The sequence below is a fragment of the Urocitellus parryii genome, chromosome 7, assembly GCF_045843805.1.
Source record: "Urocitellus parryii isolate mUroPar1 chromosome 7, mUroPar1.hap1, whole genome shotgun sequence".
NCBI lineage: Eukaryota > Metazoa > Chordata > Mammalia > Rodentia > Sciuridae > Urocitellus > Urocitellus parryii.
Window position 1 is genome coordinate 173,456,489 of NC_135537.1, and position 17,565 is coordinate 173,474,053.

Here is a 17,565-nt window from a genome sequence, read left to right on the forward strand (position 1 = left end):
AGGGAATTCTGTGCCTCTCTGGCTTCCTGGTGACAAGAATGATACTCTGGTTCACTGGGCTGCTGCCCACCCTCCTGCTATGAGCAGTACAGGGCAAATGGACAGCCCGAGGCCCTAGAAAGATAACCTGGCAAATACTCCATACTCAACAAATACTTCTTGATTTTATTGACTATATACAAGATATTTGACTTTGTTCACTTAAGACTACCACCTGTATTCTCATCCAGGCCAGGGACTTTCCTCTTCATCCCAGTTTCCCTCAGGTGAGAAAAAGCATCCAAATATCTTGACTTGGATAAAATTGGCTTTGACATATAACAAGCAGAATTTGCTTTGTAACCCTGTAAGAAATGAGAACTCCCCAATCTCCCCACCCCAGTCCTACTCCGTATTGAATTTCAGGTTCTTTGAAAGGAACTGACCAGAATCGTTTCTTATTAAATAAAACTTAGCATACTCTGCAGGGCCAAACTACCAACAAATCCTCCATTCGAGAAAAACGTTTTTAAAAATGGACGTGTGAGGGTACAGGCAGGAACAGTCCAACAGGTGCTGGGTTACAAAATTAATACGTTGAACACCCAAACAGACCTAAAGGAGCCAAAGCCCTTTAGCTATCCTCAGGTTCTTTAGCATGTACTTTAGCTGTTATTTCAGGGGAAAAAAATGTCCTTTCTTGTTGGCCTTGCCGTTTCTTACTACTGAGTGGGCGTCTAACTTGTCTGAGTGCAATCTTTCTCGCGCCCATACGTCTCACTCAGCGACCGGGACGACCACGTTTCCTTAAATCAGAGCCCCGTGGACTACACACGGGAACTACATTACCCAGCAGCCTCCGCGCCCTTCGCAGGAAGGACGTCTGCGCACTAAGATACTCAGTTCCAAGTTTGGAGCTTTTAGCTGCCAGCCCTGGCCCATCATGTAGCTGCAGCACAGCCTTCCCTAACGTTGCAACTGGGGGAAAAATCACTTTCCAGTCTGTTTTGCAAGGTGTGCATTTCCACCTTGATTCTCTGAAAGTCCATCTGCTGCATCGGTCAAGAGAAACTCCACTTGCATGAAGATTGCACGCCTGCAGCTTGCATCTTTGTTGCAAAACTAGCTACAGAAGAGAAGCAAGGCAAAGTCTTTTGTGCTCCCCTCCCCCATCAAAGGAAAGGGGAAAATGTCTCAGTCGAAAGGTAAGAGGCTATTTGCATTACTTGCAAAAATGCAAAGGGTTGTGCATGCATTTATGAATGCATGGATGCATTTTTCGCCCGGCGATTGCATTTTTAAGTTTGAGGTTTTCCACAGCTCAGTTGCATTTCCTGTTTAGTATGTGTCTTTTTTTTTTGCAGACACAGAGAGTTCCTGTAAGGCAGGGCTTGCAGTTCAGCTGTGCATTGACGTTATTTGCATTCTTCTGCTAGGATTACTGAGCTCTTTTTGCCTTTTGCACAGTCAGGAGAGAGAGAGCAGGTTGGTAGCGTCTAAATGTGCAATGCTTTATATAATTGTACAATTCTTTATTATGCACACATATTATAAGTAATTTTGTGTGCAACAGGAATACAAACTTTTTAAAAAGTCTGTAGGTGAAGATGAAAGGTAAAACTTGAGTTGAACTACTAGGAAATTAATGAAATCTTATATTCTTTTGGAAATGAACCGTCTCTGTGCCAAAATTTAGTTAAATTTCCATTGATTTCGCTTTGAACATTAGGCAACTTTTCATTTTTAAAGGAAGTAAAGGTGAACTATAGATAACAGCGTATTACAAAAAAGCAGACAAGAAGTCTCGGTCTTCCGAGATTTTGCACTTTACACCAATTGCTTATTGGCTCGCAGTATTCAGAAGCTGCAGTGAGGACCGAGATATGTTTGTCCATTTGAGAGATGCTTTGCATCCTGAGGGGAGATATTGGGGGGCAAATTGTACTTTTAACCATTACAGCAACTTATGAGGGAACTGCATGGTTTCATTGACAACCATAATGAAATATTTTAAGTGTGTAATTGCAAATATTTAGTCAGCTATAATAGGGCAGAAGTTCAGGGTCTATGGTTGTTTTCTTTTAAATTTATTTTTTCCACTGTTGTATTTTGCAGGCTTAATATCATTCTGGGGAGGGAATTCAAAACAATTCCTGACAACACCAGAGAGCCGAGGGGGGTGCTGTCAGTTACCTGTAGGATTCTGGGCCACTTGTTTCAGAACAATTCCTTTTTTAAATAGGAAAAGCATATGCTATGGGAGAATGTATGGAATGAAAAGGTGAGTCAGGGACCTCTGAGTTAGGTTACCTGGGGCACTGTTTGAGTAAGAGCTAGTGAAATTAAAGTATTAGATAAGATTTTTGCTTTTTTTTTTTTTTTTTTTTTTGAGTTGTGTTACCACTTTTTAATTCTACCTGATGAAAGTCATGTATCTGAGCCCAAAAGAGGAAAAATATTCTCCAGAGTTCAAAGTAGGACTCTGCTTTTCTTTGAGTATTAGGGGAGAATGACTACATGGAAAGCTAAGGTTGATGAAGAAATTAGGAATTGATATTTTAAGGTGCAGGTATGCCTTAAATAGGGATCCCCCCATCTCCTAATGAGCAGAGAAGTATCAATTTATAAGGGGCAGTTCATATGCTGGGAAGTGATATTGGCCAAATTATATTCTTATATTGTGTGCATATTCAAATATGTAACAACAAATCCCATCAATATATACAATTATAATGCACCAATAAGAAATGTGGAAAAAAAGAAGAGGCAGTTCATGCTTTGGTGTATGAATGAAGTGGCATCTAGCTACTTTGTATTTGGTGAACATTCACTTATTTATTCAGTTTAGTTTAGCATATGTATAAATATATATTGTGATAGACATGTTTATCTATCTATCTATCTATCTATGTGCATGCATATATGTACATGCATATGTACATTTGTATGCACTTGTGTGTGCACAGGATTTGGGGCACATAAGCATATTTAAAATGAAGTTCTTTCCTTCAAGAAACTTCCCATGTGGTTGCTGAGAGCAAGTATGTGAGGGAATCATTATAACACAAGGTAGTAGGCGGCATCGAAGAGAAATGGCATTATTGGAGTTTAGAGACAAAGTGGCCCTTCCACTGGGGGGTTAGTTTGGAAGTTTCATGAGGAATGTGGTGTGTACTGTGATCTTTGGACCTTAGGGTTTAAGCTAAATTAGGATGTGTGTGTGTGTCTTCACGTGCGAGTGCATATATTTGGGCTTATTTAAGGTAGAGCTCCCTCTTAGAAGAGCAAGTTTTTGAGTTTGGAAGCTAAGGGGATTCTCTTCCATTGTAGGTGTGTCTATATTGGATACATAATCTATAGGTAATCTATACATGGTGGGGGAATCAGCTACTAGAGGTCCTTCAAATCAATTTTCATTTGCCCATTGAATCTTCTTAATTGGATCCTGTTTGGAAAGCACATCTGGTATGAACATAAGGTTCCTGTCCAAAAGGAAAATTATTGGTAGAAAGAAGTGGGTGATCCTTTTAGAGAAATGGCAAAAGAGCTTTAGCCTGGACTTTAAATGTGAATTGGCCTAATTCAGCTATGCTATCCTCAAATGGCCAAAACTTTTTTTTTTTTTTTTTTTTTTTTTTTTTTTGCAGTTCCAAACTTCTTTTTAATACTCTAGCCAAATGAAATGGGAGGAAAAGTGAAAGGTGGATACAGTCTCATAGTATTGAAGAATTTAACAACATGTTCAATTCAGGGACCTCTACGAACTTTCTAGATCACTGTAATTCGGTTTTACAGACCTCTAATTTAAGGCAAAGCAGAGGCAAAGAATTATAGACTGCCTGGGAGCTGGAAGGACTGGGTTACTTCTTTGCAGCCTTACCAACAGTGAGATTCCGAGAAAGAATTTCTTAAAAAGAAATTTTGTTTTCCACAGTTGTGACTTTAGGTGGTACACTTCTCAGCTTGTTTGTATTAGCTGTCTGGGGTTGAACTGACATTTTTCAAATATTAAAGCACTAGTATGCCCTTTGAGGAAATCTGAAATGTAAGTTAACAGGAAGGGCACCCAGAAAGTGCAGGAATTCCTGCACATTACAGGAAGACAAGCTACAGGAAAAATGTGTCATCTACACTACCCGGGAGAGAAAACTATTGTTATCAGCCATAATGTTCTGGGGAGGGGTGGGGGGCAGAGATAGGCAGGGAGGGTGGTCTGGCATCTCCCAGTTCACCTGAAAAAATATAAGTTTGATCCGGTTAAAATACACTCTTTCTCACTTCTCTTCCTATTTGCCTTAAAAAAAAAAAAAAAAGAAGTTTATTTTAGTGTAACATAGTAATAAGCAAATCATGCAAGACATGCCCATAATGCACAATTCAGAAGCATATAGCAGAGTGGCAGGAAAGAGCTTAACCCCTACTGAGTTCTCTGCTTCTGTAATTCATTCCACTCTGGGAAATGAAATGTGTAAATTTCTCATTCTGTGTAAATTCCTTTGTTAGGTTGTACCAGACGGACTTGTCACACTCAGCCTGTAATCTGAGCCAGTATGTTTTATAACTCCGTACATCTCAGGACACAAAATCAGAATAGGTACCTTGGGTTTCCTGAGCCGTTTGTACTTCTGTTGCCTTCAGATCTTTATAGTATGATGCATGTGCCGTGCAAAGGGCTTCATGGGGTCTTTTGGGACAGAGTTGAATGCTGGATAAAAGGGTTGAGATTTTTATCCTATTGTTTTTCATAGATTAATATCATTTGAACAATTTCCCCAGTATTTTAACACCTGAAAAATCTACAAGGAATGTTTTTAAAACTTCAAAAAATTATATAAATAGTACTTGTTTCTTATACAAACATTTGGTAGAAAAGGAAAATAAGAATTACTAGTTACTGCTGTATATATTTTGACATATATCCTTTTGGACTTTTCTTTATATATTTGTATATGAAAGATACAAAGTGTGTGCAAAACTAAGGTCTATTTAGTTATCTTTTATTTCACTTACTGATATATTGTGAAATATTTCCAAGTTAATGTATTTCTATGTTCATATTACCCAATTAAATTGCATTTATTTAAATTGAATCTTAATGTTTATTGACTTTCAATATTCTGAATATTGCCACAATGATCGTTCCAGTTCACATGTTATTGTGACCTTAGGATAAATTCCAGGAAGCAAACTACAGGTTATGAATGTCCAATTCTTTTCCATTTCCCATTTTTCTCTCTACCTTTTGAAAAGAGCTTTTTGATTGCTATAAAAAATGGTATATACTCATGGAAAAATTCAAACCAAAGAGAAATTCATGATAAGAATAGAAAACTCACTGTAAGTCACACCCCTTAGAGCTAATTGCTGTTAACTTTTTGATGACTGTTTTTTTGCAGTTGTACATGTATACATGTGATTTTACCATATGTGATATTTTCCAACTTGTCCTTTTTTCTACTACTTTGTATCTTGTATATCTTTGCGCCTCAGTATACCTACACATACTTCTTCACAACTTCATGTTTTAATTTGTAAGAACATAGTTACTTGTTTACTAAATCTCTCATTGGACTGTCACATAGTTTCCTTTTTTTTCCAGCTATAAATAATACTGCAACTTGTATATTTGCCCAATTAGTCAACTTGTATATTTGCCCAATTAGTTCTCTAGGATTAGTTTTAGAAGTGGAAGTCCTCCGTCAAAGGTTATACATGGGTATATTGCCAGATTGCTCTCCAGAGAGGTAACACTAGTTTTCATTCCTACCAATAACCACTGGAAGTGCCCATTCTCTCTTTTCAAGCATTATAGTAAATATTGCCAAATAAATTCCTCTCCAGGAAAGGTTATACTTTTCTTCATCCTGAGCATAATAATCTGGAAAAAAAATTCTTTGCCAATTTGATAAAGGATATTTATGGTCTAATCTTATTCGCATTTTTTCAGTAGTGAGTTGAATTTTTCACTTATTTGACATTTGTGCTTCATTTGTTTGAATTTTTTTCTCACAAAATATATCTTTAAAATTTTAGTTGGGAGATCAAATTATTTTCAGAGTGAAGCCAGAAAATTCCTAGATTGTAGAAGTTAAGTAATCATGGGTTGAAATTTGGGTTCGATGCATCCAAACAATTTAATTCCTTGATGAGTTCTAATTTTAATTTTAACCAGAATGTCTTATGTAAATATCACATATTTTATGAATTCATTTTTGTTTATATCATCTATAGCTACCCAGACCCACATGAAAATAATAAGAAAAATGTAATGATCTGATTTAAATTCCATCTGGGAAATAACTTATTCCTGGACATTTTTGCATTTTCACTTATTTCTACTGAGAAAATAGTTTTTCTTTAGTTTTGTAAATAATTTTTACACAGCACCTGATTATGTTATGTACATTGTTGAAAATAATTTAATATTTTAGCTTCATGTATAAGGCCCCAAAGCCGATTGGCTTAAACTTACTAGGTTGTTGGAAGAACTGAGACTAGGATCAAGTTTGATGATCTCACAAGTTATATAAATTAATCAGATTTGACATGTTCTTAACATTGACTTAGTAAACTTTCTATTTATGTGTCTTGATGTTATGTGATAGAATTTTAGGCTATGAAAGGGGTTTTATATTCCAGTCACCTCTTTCTACAAATGAGCAGACTGAGACCTTGGAGTGAGTGATTTGCTTGAAAACTCTACAGCCACAGGTAAACTTAGCTCTCCTGATTCTTTGCCCAAAGTTCTTTCCACCAAACCACATACCAACACTGGTAATCCACATTTATGATTTTTTTTTTCTCTTTAGAATCTTTAGTATATCTCACATTTTTTTTGTTTGTTTTTGTGGGAGCAGGCTGGCAAGGAGGGGTTGATGGTACTATCAGCAAAGATTGTTTTTCTTTGACCCCCACCAAATGGTGACCCATGGTAGAGTTTTTTTTTTTTTTTTTTTAACCATTTCTTTGCCAAAGGCTATTTTGCAAATGTCCTCGAGTTGATTTCAGTGCCTATGCACTTATGAGTTTTAACTACTATAATTTTGATGATCTTCATTTGTTTGAATTTTTTTCTCATAAAATATATTTATCTCTTGGGGCTGGGGATATGGCTCAAGCGGTAGCGCGCTCGCCTGGCATGCGTGTGGCCCGGGTTCGATCCTCAGCACCACATACCAACAAAGATGTTGTGTCCGCCGAGAACTAAAAAATAAATATTAAAATTCTCTCTCTCTCTAAAAAAAATATATATTTATCTCACTTGAAAGCCTTTGCAGGGTAGGTAGAGTTCTTCTTACTAAGTATCTTTGTATCTCTAGCTCTTTTCTTTGGTACTGGGGATTGAACCCAGGGGTACTTTACCACTGAGCCAATATTTCCAGCACTTTTTATTTTATTTTTAAAATTTGAAACAGGGTCTTACTAATTGCTTAGGGCCTTGCTAAGTTGCTGAGGCTGGTCTCGAACTTGGGATCCTCTTGCCTCATTCTCCAAAGTCACTAGGATTACAGGTAGGTACCACTATGCCCAGGTGCATCTCCAGTTCTTTTTTTAGCATTGTGCCTATAAATACTAGGTGCTCAATAAATGTTTGACAATGAAATTATTTTTTATTAGCATGGATAGCAATTATTTCCCCCCTAAGTTTTATAAAATGTTTGGGATAATTAGATTATAATACAGTTTTCTTCCTACGTTTTCTCATTTGCATTAGTAGTTCCAGATGTCTTAGCTTGATTATTTGGAAGTTGCAAGAATGGCATAAAAAGCAACTTAGAATGGCTAAAGAAGTGTCATTTCTCCTCCATAGGTTCTCTAAACAGATGTGAGGGTTGCACAATCCTTTGGTAACTTTGACAGCATTATATATATTTTTTAAATATGTAGAGCAGGGCTCGAGAGGTAGCTCAGTAGTGGAGCAGGTGGCTAGCATGTGTGAGGCCTTGGGTCCAATTTTCAGCACCACAAGGAAAAAAAAAAAGCAGAACTAAGATGAGATGTCTAAAGAACCCTTTCTGATAAGACTCACATGAAGTTGTCTGTCTTGTGCTGGTTTCAGGAACTGCTTGGTAAATCTGGGGAGCCTCTGAAGGGTTATCAGAGGCAAATTATACATTTTAACAGTTTTTTACCCTCTGACAAGACACAGAGATCTGCCAGGATAATTCCCCAATGCAATGATTCAACCACTCCCTCCTTGCCCACCAACCACCACCACTGCCTAATTCCTTCCTCCCTGGGTTTTGTTTCCCATTCTGTCTCCTTGGATGGTCTTCCCTTGCTGAGCGGAGCCATGCATTTTGGTATGTATTTCATAAACCCCTTCCTTCTGCATTGAGGAGGCTGTTCAGATTATAATCTGCATACAGCCAGGTCCGTCACAGATCATTGTAATTTAGTCAACTCGGCCCTAGGCTGAAGTATTAAATAGATACTGGTGTCTGTCATCAGTAAATCCCTCCTTCTGTCAGATCCTTGAGATCAGCCTTCTTCACATGGACCATGAGCACTGGATCTAGGTGCTGATCACTACCCCTCCCCCAGACTATAATCATCATCATCATCATCATCATCATCATTGTCGTTATTGTCACTATTTGCCAGTCACTTTTCATGTATCCTGTTTTTGAAGGTCACACAAACTCTATGGGCAGATACTGTTCTCTTTAACTTATACATGAAGAAATTAAGTGTTAACAGCTTTCCCACAGCTGGGGAGTCAGTGAGTGACAGAGGCACGAGGCACAGACAGGCCTGTCTGACCACAGTTCTTGTGCTCATAGCCAGCGGTCAGCACACTGTAGCCCCTGGGCCAAATCTAGCTGCACCTGTTGTTAAATACAGTCCAAAAGCTAAAATGGCTCTGCTGTCCCCCCTCCTTCCTTTTTTTTTTTTTTGGCTGTGTTAGGGATTGAACCCAGGGCCTAATGCATGCTAAACACAGAGCTCATCCCAGCCCTAATTTTTATTTTATAATTGACATGCAATATTTGTAATGATTTATGGGGTACTGTATGACAATTCAATACATATATACAACGTGTAATGATCAGCATGTCCATCTCCTCAGATATTTTCATTTCTATATGTCAAGGACCTTCAAACTCTTTTCTTCTTTTGAAGTGGATGATAAACTGTTATCTATTTATTAGACAGATAATAAACTGTAGTTTCCCTACTGTGCTATAGGACATTAGAATCAATTCCTCCTATCTAACTGTAGTTCAATACTTGTTACTGTTTTTCAATGATTGGGAAAAAAAATTGAAAATGATATTTCCTCGCCCATGAAACTTATATAAAATTCAAATTCAGTGTCCCCAAATAAAGTTTTATTGTAATACAGCTATGGTCGGTTATTTGTGTTTCCCATCTTCCATGGCTGTGTTTTGCTCACGATGGCAGAGTTGAGTAGCTACAACGGAGACTGCATGTCCCTCCAGGCCAAAACATTTACTGTTTGGTCCTTTTCAGACAGTTGGCTGATGCTGCCTTTTATGACTTTACTCAATTGAGTAATGGGGTCTTTCTGATGATGGGGCACCCAGATTGCTTTCCTTTTTGGCTTTAACTGGAAGTTGTTAACCTGGATGACTGCTGGCCTGCTACCCCTCCAGTGACCTCTTGGGCTCAGCCCACAGGAAATGTCTGAATGGTGCATCTTCTAGTTATGAGAATTTAGGTCACTGCTCATTTCCGCTGAACCAAGCCACCCATCTCCTTTAGCCTATCTGGGGGTCCCCTTTGCAGGCTCTTGCTCTTTGCTTTCTATTTCTTTTCCTCCCATTGAGAAGCTAATCCTCCCATTAGCTCTTCTTCTTTCTCTTCATCTTCTTCATCTTTCTCTTCTTGATCCCACATTTTGTTCAGGGAAAAAAAAAAAATCTAAAATGACTCTCATGCTGCCAGCCTTGCCTGGCTTTGTTGGTTGTCTTTGTGACCCAACTCAGCGGTTCCCCCATTTCCTGCATATGAAGATGGGTTCTCTGTCCACAGCAGGACAGACTCCATCTTCCACAGAGAGGCTTCTGTTTGTCCCCTTCGAGGTAGTAGAGCTGTTTTCTTACATTAACCCCCTAACCCGGGGTGGGCAATTTTGGGGGGAGAGAGAGTGGTCATCCTTTTGCTTACAGAGTTACTTGAGTTGTGGGTATTGTGTGTATTGGGGGAGTGAAGGTTGTAAAAATATTCCGAAAGGGAAGGGGTGTTAAAGGCACGTGAAGACAGGTGAGCTTTGGGGATGAGGATGAGCCCAGCTTTGTTTGTCGTATCCAGACTGAGGTTAATTTAAGTCACATGCAATGAAGTGCTAATTCCTACCATCCCAGATGGTATCGCTGCTGTGGATTTTTTTTTTTTCTATGTTCCAGACCCTGTGCTGAGTGATGGGTGTGAATCATCTCATTTATTCTCACTATTGCTCAGTGATTTGATGCTCCATTTCATAGATGAGCAAACTGAGGCCAGAAAGGTGTAGATCTTGCCTTGGATGTCAGGCTGATAGTGGCAGAGAAGAGGCTTTTGTCAAGGTCTGCTGAGCCCCGAACCTGAGCTCCTGTCTACTTCACTGGAGCTACTGCTCTAGCTGTGAAACCTGTGGCACCAAAGACGTGGTTGGGGGATAGAAAACACGAATGGATTCCGTAGGGATCTGGACTGATTTGGGCATACCAGGGCCAGGTAAGGTAATTAATGGGGGGCTGGCCTGGGTCTGGCTTTTCATAAGTCCTTTTGACATATCCCATTAGGCATCTGTTAATCATGGAATACTGAGTCTGACTCATTCGGACTCATAAAGTTGAATTCCAAGTACAAACTTCCTATTTGTTGAAGGAGGCTGATTACGATTGGTCTACTGATTGTATCTACAGCAAGCTTATGTTAAAACATGGCTAACAAATATTGATTCCATTTGCTGTCTTCTAGGCGGTATCAGAGACACCAAGCAGACTGTAACCTTACGTGTTTCCTTATGTGTCCAAGTTAGGCTTCTTTAAACAGAAATAAGAACATGGCCAATGTGGGAGAAGACCTAAGGGCAGGAATTCTGCAGCTCCTTTGGCTTAATTAATTCCTTTTTCTCTTTGTTATTTCTATGTAAGTAAAACAAGTGCAGTTCCCACGGAATTAGCAATGAACCTAAATCTCCACTGTTTTCCTCTTGTACTGGACAGTGTAGAGGGACCTTGAATTGCTTTTCTGTGGTAGGGAATGTGGGAGGATTTGGGAATGAGTTTTCTTTTAAACCAATGAATTCTTTCTTGGCTTTTCCTCCAGCCAAAGCCAAACAGACATATACTTCAGTTTTCTTCCATGATCCCATGTTCAAGCCATAGGATCAGAAGATCTGAACACTGAGAGTTACTTATTCTCTTCCTTTATTGTTTCTCCTTGTTTAATCTCGTAACAACTCAGTGAAGGAGTGTCTGTTGGATGGGATGAGTTAGACATAAAAATCAGACTAGAATCTGAAGAACCAGTGGGAACAGAATGGTAGAGAATATGGAAATTATTTTGCAGTAAATATGCATAAATAGCCTTTCTATGATATTTGAAAACCTTGCAAAGTAATCTCTTTTTATGTACTCTTTCTTCTTCTTCATTTGAAAAAACCAAGAATCCCAAAGATTCTGGATGCATCTAAAGAGGGAACTACTTGAATAATAGTTTATTCAGATCCATTTAATAAATAATTTTTTGATCAATTGTTATTTTTAAGACATTGTGCCAGGTGGAAATAGAGATGCATTTAACTCTGCTCTTTTGCTTGTTAGCACTGAAGCTTGGAAAAATCTATTTAACCTCTAGCTCCAGTTTCTTCACCTTCTAAATGAAGAGACAGACACTCCTTCACTGAGTTGTTACGAGATTAAACAAGGTCATGTATGTGATATGCTTTGGCCAGTGCTTGGCTTTCATTTATTTAACAAATATTTATTGAGTGCACATCTGTGTTTGAGGTGCTTTGCCATAATAATCTCTCCATAAACATAAATTTGTTTCACTCTTCTTTTCCCTCTGGTCCTTAAGAACATTACCAGCTAGCTGGAGGTAAGAAATGCACAAAAATGTATAGAGTTCAAAGTAGAATTCTAGATTGGCTTATAAAAGGTACCACGAACTGGGAAGCCTGATGCATGAGAAAGAGCTTAGAAAAGTATTTATGATGGACATGGAATTGTCAATATGTTTCAGAGCTGATGAGAAATTTGAGTCTTACATCCAAGTAGGTCTGGGAAGGAATCTTGCCTTCCAACATCCAGTGGTAACAATTGAATGTTAATATAGGTGAACAGTTCCTTTGAAGAATTAAAAGAAAAATTCCCCAGGAAAATAAGATGTATTTTTTAAGAACTTTTTTTTTCTTACAACTTTTTTTTCTTACCAATGTAAACACTGTAGTTGTTGCTTACGATCACAATAGGTGAGTGGAATATATCATATCTCATACTTTTAGGTGTTTTTTGGATTGTGGAAACTCCAGGAAATCTAGAGGTTAATAGTTAAACAAGGATATCATATCAACCAGGTTTATAGACACACGGTAATTATATAAGCAAACTGTTGGTTCCGTAATCAGCGTCTAGCTAGGTCAGGGAATATTTTTCAGAGCATGGCCACAGCTGTAATTTTCATTTTTTAATAACCTGCTAACATTCCAACTTGTCTTTTCCATTTCTTAGTACTTTTTTCTTCTCTAGAATCATCTGAAATCAGTTTAAGAGGTGAAAAAGTGTTTCAAGGTATATCTGAATTCTCACTTGACTCACCTCAAGAGTGGCTCTAGAAGGTTCTTGGCTTTACCAAACTTACTTCCTCAAGGATGGAACTGGATACTGGCAAGGGGGTTCATATATATATATATATATATATATATATAAAATACATAATATTTTTAATTTCAGAAAAGAGTACTATTTAAAAGATCAGTCCTATTTAATGGAATTGATAGCGTTAATTAACTTTTTCTTTTGTTATCTTGGTTTCAAAATGTATAACTCTGGGACACATTGGAGCATTTTTTTGAAACTTCTTACATTTTTTTTTTTTTTTTGGCGCATCATAGTTGTACATAATGGTGGGATTTGTTGTTGCTTATGTGTATGTGGACACCAGAGAACGATGTCATTTGGCCAGTGTTGCTCCTCAGCACGTAGCCCCTCTTCCCCTCCTCTCAGTGGGTATTTCACCATGAACCTGTACGTAGTCATCTTCTTTCTCCTCAGTGACCTCGTTCAATCAGAGCTAGAACAGAGGATGAGGGGCAGGAGGACTGAGAATCCTGTGAGTCACAGGACTGCTCTTGCCTCACCTTGCTGTGCAGGCGGAGAGGACGTGTGACCAGCCAGGTAGACAGGACCTGCCAGCCATAGCATCTCATTCCAGTGAATTGCTGAGTCTGCACTTGGGATTTTGTTCCCGAATGAGCTTCTGTTTTTATAGGGCAGGAAGGGGGAAAGGCAGATGTCATTCGTTCCTAAATAGGCCCCAGTGCTGGGTGAATACAGAGACGAGTAGGATTCTATTTTTGCCCTCAAGAAGCTCATAGTCTAGTGGGATGTATTTGTTTGCTTTGCTGCTGTAACAGCATACTTCTAGTTGGGCGGCTTAAATAGCAGAAATGGATTATCTGATGTTCTGGGGGTTAGAAGTCCGAGGTCAAGCTGGAAATGGGGTTGGCCCCTTCTGAGGGCTGGGAAGGAGAATCTGTTCCTTGCCTCTTCCCCAGCTTGCTGTGGCTTGCTGGTACTCTTTGGCATTTCCTCCTTCCCTCCCTCTTAGCCTCATCACCCAGACCTTTGCCTTCATGTTCATAGGGCCTTCACCCTGTCTGTATCCAAATTTTCCCTTTTTATAAGGAAGCCAGTCAGAGTGGAGCAGGGGCCCACCCTACTCCAATATGACATCATCTTAATTAAGTCCATAAGCAACCACCCTGTTTTCAAGTTAGGTCACATTCTGAGGTGCTGGTGGTTGGGACTTCAACATATTATTTTGGCTGGGGACATAGTTCAGCCCATAACTTGGAAAACAAAGATGTCAGCAGACTAATGCTCCTCTGTGTGATGTGCAGGTGAGATCTAGTACAAGAGAGAGCCAAGATACCCAGGAGGGTGAGGTTCCTGAGGACGTGGGAAGAAATCAGGAAGCCTGGCAGTAGAGGGAAGACATGGATTTGGCATAATAGAACTTGAAATATGGTTCTCAGGAGAATGAGGAAGGGAAAGGAGACTTGCTCTGGCCCCCAGAGAGTACCCACTCTTTCTTCTGGTTTTCTATCATTAATGGTAGATTGGTTGCTTTTAAGTTGGGTGTGCTAAATTAGAAACACACACACACACACACACACACACACACACACATACACACACATAAATATGCTATAGCTGCAAGGATTCCCCCAAATTAATTGATACTTAGTGGTAATGAGACTTACATATCGGTCTCAGTGGTTTTCACAAGCGACTTTGACAGGGAAAGGGACAGGGCTTGGTGGTTAGGGAAAGAGGCTTCCTTCCCATCATAACGATAGTCCTAGTCCTCATGGAGCAAAGCTCAAGAGGCAGTGGCAGTAAGAACCAAGGATCTGTAGTGAAGCAAACTTATTTTTAGAAAAGGTCTGTAAGGGGCTGGGATGTAGTTCAGGGCAAAACTGCTTGCCTTGCATGTGTGGAACCCTGGGTTAGATCCCCAGCTCCAAAGAGAGAAAAGATTTAAAAAAAAAAAAAAGCCTGTACATCTTTACAAAAGCCTACAACCCAAGAGATGCCAAGCTCTTGCAATATTGATTATTACTATTATTGTTGTTTTTGTTTTCTGGTGCTGCGGATGAAACCCAGAGCCTTGCATGTGCTAGACAAGTACTCTACCACTGAGTTCTATCTCCATTCCCTGATTATTAACAAAACGTCTTTTGTTAATGGTGTGTGTACTTATTTGAGTTAATAGGTAGCTTTATTTTCTTAATGTGATCTGGGAACGTCTAGCACAAAATTGAGTATAAAAATACCAGGAGCTGCTTCAGTAGGAGGGGACAATGAGGAAAGAAATTGTTAGGCCTGTTGTCAGAGTAGGAATAAAGTCAGACTAGGGATAAAGCCAGGGGGAAGGAACTTTGCCAGTTCAGAACAGATGTCCATCATCTGTCAGATTGTCCTGCCAGGGGGTTGATGGCGGCAGGCTTCAAGTGTGGGGCCAGATGGGCAATCCAGAGAAAGTCACAGGAAGGTGGAGGCCAAGGCCCAGGCATCCCTCAGAGCTGGGGGGGGTGGGGGTGGGGGTGGGGATGGTCTTGGACAGGTGATCCAAATCCCCAAAGAACAGGTGGGTAGCAGAAGATAGGCAGAAAGTCAAGAATGAGGCGAGTCAATGTGGAAGGGAGAGAAAGAAAGAATAAACAGAGATCAATTGGAAAGCAGGGACTGAGCGAAAGGGCCCCAGAATCCAGACTGCAGAATCCAGACAGTCATAGGAGTTTTTATTACACACTGACTAACCCTGCCTGTAAGAAACGAGTGTCCACCTCACCTGCTTCTTTCCTCTTCAGAAGCAGACTGTTCATCTGGCTCTTGTCGGGAGCCTGGGGAGGTAGGGTGTAGAAGGACACGCAGAAAAAGACCAACAGAAACTAGTCTGTCCCAAACGAGCCCAGGCGTACCCTCCACACTGAGTACTTCTGCTGAATGGGACCCACGGGCAGAGGAAGTCAGCAAATGGAGAATCGGCTGGGCTGTCAGGCCCCTGGGCTGTCGGAGAATCCAGCTCCCAGTTGACTCTCGCAGGTGAGCAGGTGGACACAATCCAACAAGAAGCAGCAGCTCTGGGGCCTAGCTACCTAACGCACAGCTGGGGAGGAGAAATGAAAATGCCAGAGGAAGGGCTCTGTTCTGAAAATTCTGTTCTAAAAAATGTATTGGGGGATGGAGAGAGAGTTGGGACCTGCCAAGTTTCCCACTCTTTTTTTTTTTTTTTTTTAAATTTTGGTACCAGGTATTCAACTCAGAGGTACTCAACCACTGAGCCATATCCCCAGCCCCTTGAGACAGGGTCTCACTAGGTTGCTTAGGGCTTTGATAAGTTGCTGAGGCTGGCTTTAAACTTGTGGTCCTCCTGCCTAAGCCTCCCCAGTGGCTGGAATTACAGGAGTGCCATATCATGTCTGGCTCCTACTCTTTGATTCAGTGTTACTATTTATGGGAATCTGCCCTATAATAGTCATCACTGTGTGCCTACTATGTGCAAGGCTTTTTGATAAATATATATATATATATATATATATATATATATATATATATATATAAAATTTGTGTGTGGTACTAGAGATGGAACCCAGAGCTTTGTGCATGCTTAGGCAAGTGCTCTATCACTGAGCTACACCCCCAGCCAAAGTTCACTACTTTGTTAAAATAGTGAAAAATAGAAGCACCCTTACTGTATAATCGTGAAGAAATAGCTTAGGTTATTGGATAACTGCCTGATACAGTCAGTTATGAAGAGAGAAGACAGTTGTGTTGTGGAAAGATGCTTCCGACTCAGGAGGAATGGCTACAGTGTACCTGGTGTATGATTGCAGATGTGTTTGTGTGTATTTTGTTTTATCTCAAGTAAAAGAGAAAATTTCATTGAATCCATTTGCAAGAGGTGCAGATGACTCTGGTGGTTTCTGAATGACATATTCTCTGACTCCCTCCCTCCTTCTTGCTCTCCTCTGGCAGAGTCCCTCATTCTGCTTTTCTCTGAGGGTTTCTTTGCCCTCTGCCTTCCTCTTTGGACTAGGCTGACTCATCAGTATGCACCTGGGTTGAAAGAGCGTGAGCCCTGCAGCTATATACGGTCTTTAGTCTGATATCAAATTCCTTATCTTAAAAAAAGAAAAAGAAAAACCTGGTGATGAGTGGCTTCTGCATTGCCTGAATCTATGCTCATGAATTTTCATGTGGACTAGGTCCACCTTGAGGTGCTGTCATCTAGGCATAGGCGGGACAAACACGTGATTGACATGATAAGCAGACTGGAAGGAAAGGCATGAAAAAACAAAAGCAATAAATATGGCTGGTTATATGCTGAAAAGAAGCTCTGGCAGTATTGTGACCTGTGGTGTTTTCCATCATTTTTTTTCTATAAAACTCTTTATAAAGTTGCATGGATTAATAATAAAGAATTTGGTTCTTGCATCTTCTTGGATTTGCTCATGTTGTCTGTGAGTGGGTCTGCTGAGATCATATACACTGTCATTTTTTTCTGTTGCTGGATGCCTTTATTAAAAGACCACTGGAGCCGTAGAAAGAGCGATACGACCATTTGATGAATAAACGAAGGCAGTGCCCCTTGGAGAACAACACAGGAAACATACACTCTCTTTCTAATGGCTAAACGACAAAGGCAGGATTGTCCAATGATGTGACAGGTGCTCGAGTAATGTGGTGCAAATGGTCTGGGCACTGGATTGCAGACAAATGCAAAGACAAGACTTTGGAATCATGGACTGTTGCATCTAGCAGGGACCTCAGATGCCTTCTAGGTCAACCCCTCATTTTATAGATGAAACAAATATGACCAAGAGAAATTAAATTATTAGAAATGTCA

At 39.8% G+C, this 17,565-nt stretch overlaps 1 protein-coding gene across 2 annotated transcripts in view; it reads left to right on the plus strand.

Annotated features, from left to right (window-relative positions):
* Window positions 1-902: 902 nt before the first annotated feature.
* Map2k6 (mitogen-activated protein kinase kinase 6) overlaps window positions 903-17,565 on the plus strand; it is a 100,231-nt gene continuing 83,568 nt past the window's right edge. The window contains exon 1 of one of the 2 annotated variants that reach the window (XM_026401349.2): window positions 903-1,184. In XM_026401349.2, the coding sequence (XP_026257134.1) occupies window positions 1,169-1,184 (16 nt within the window). In that variant the 5' untranslated portion in view covers window positions 903-1,168. Of the gene's footprint in view, window positions 1,185-6,670; window positions 6,691-17,565 lie in introns of those variants that run through there. The other variant, XM_077801161.1, reaches the window with a different exon arrangement.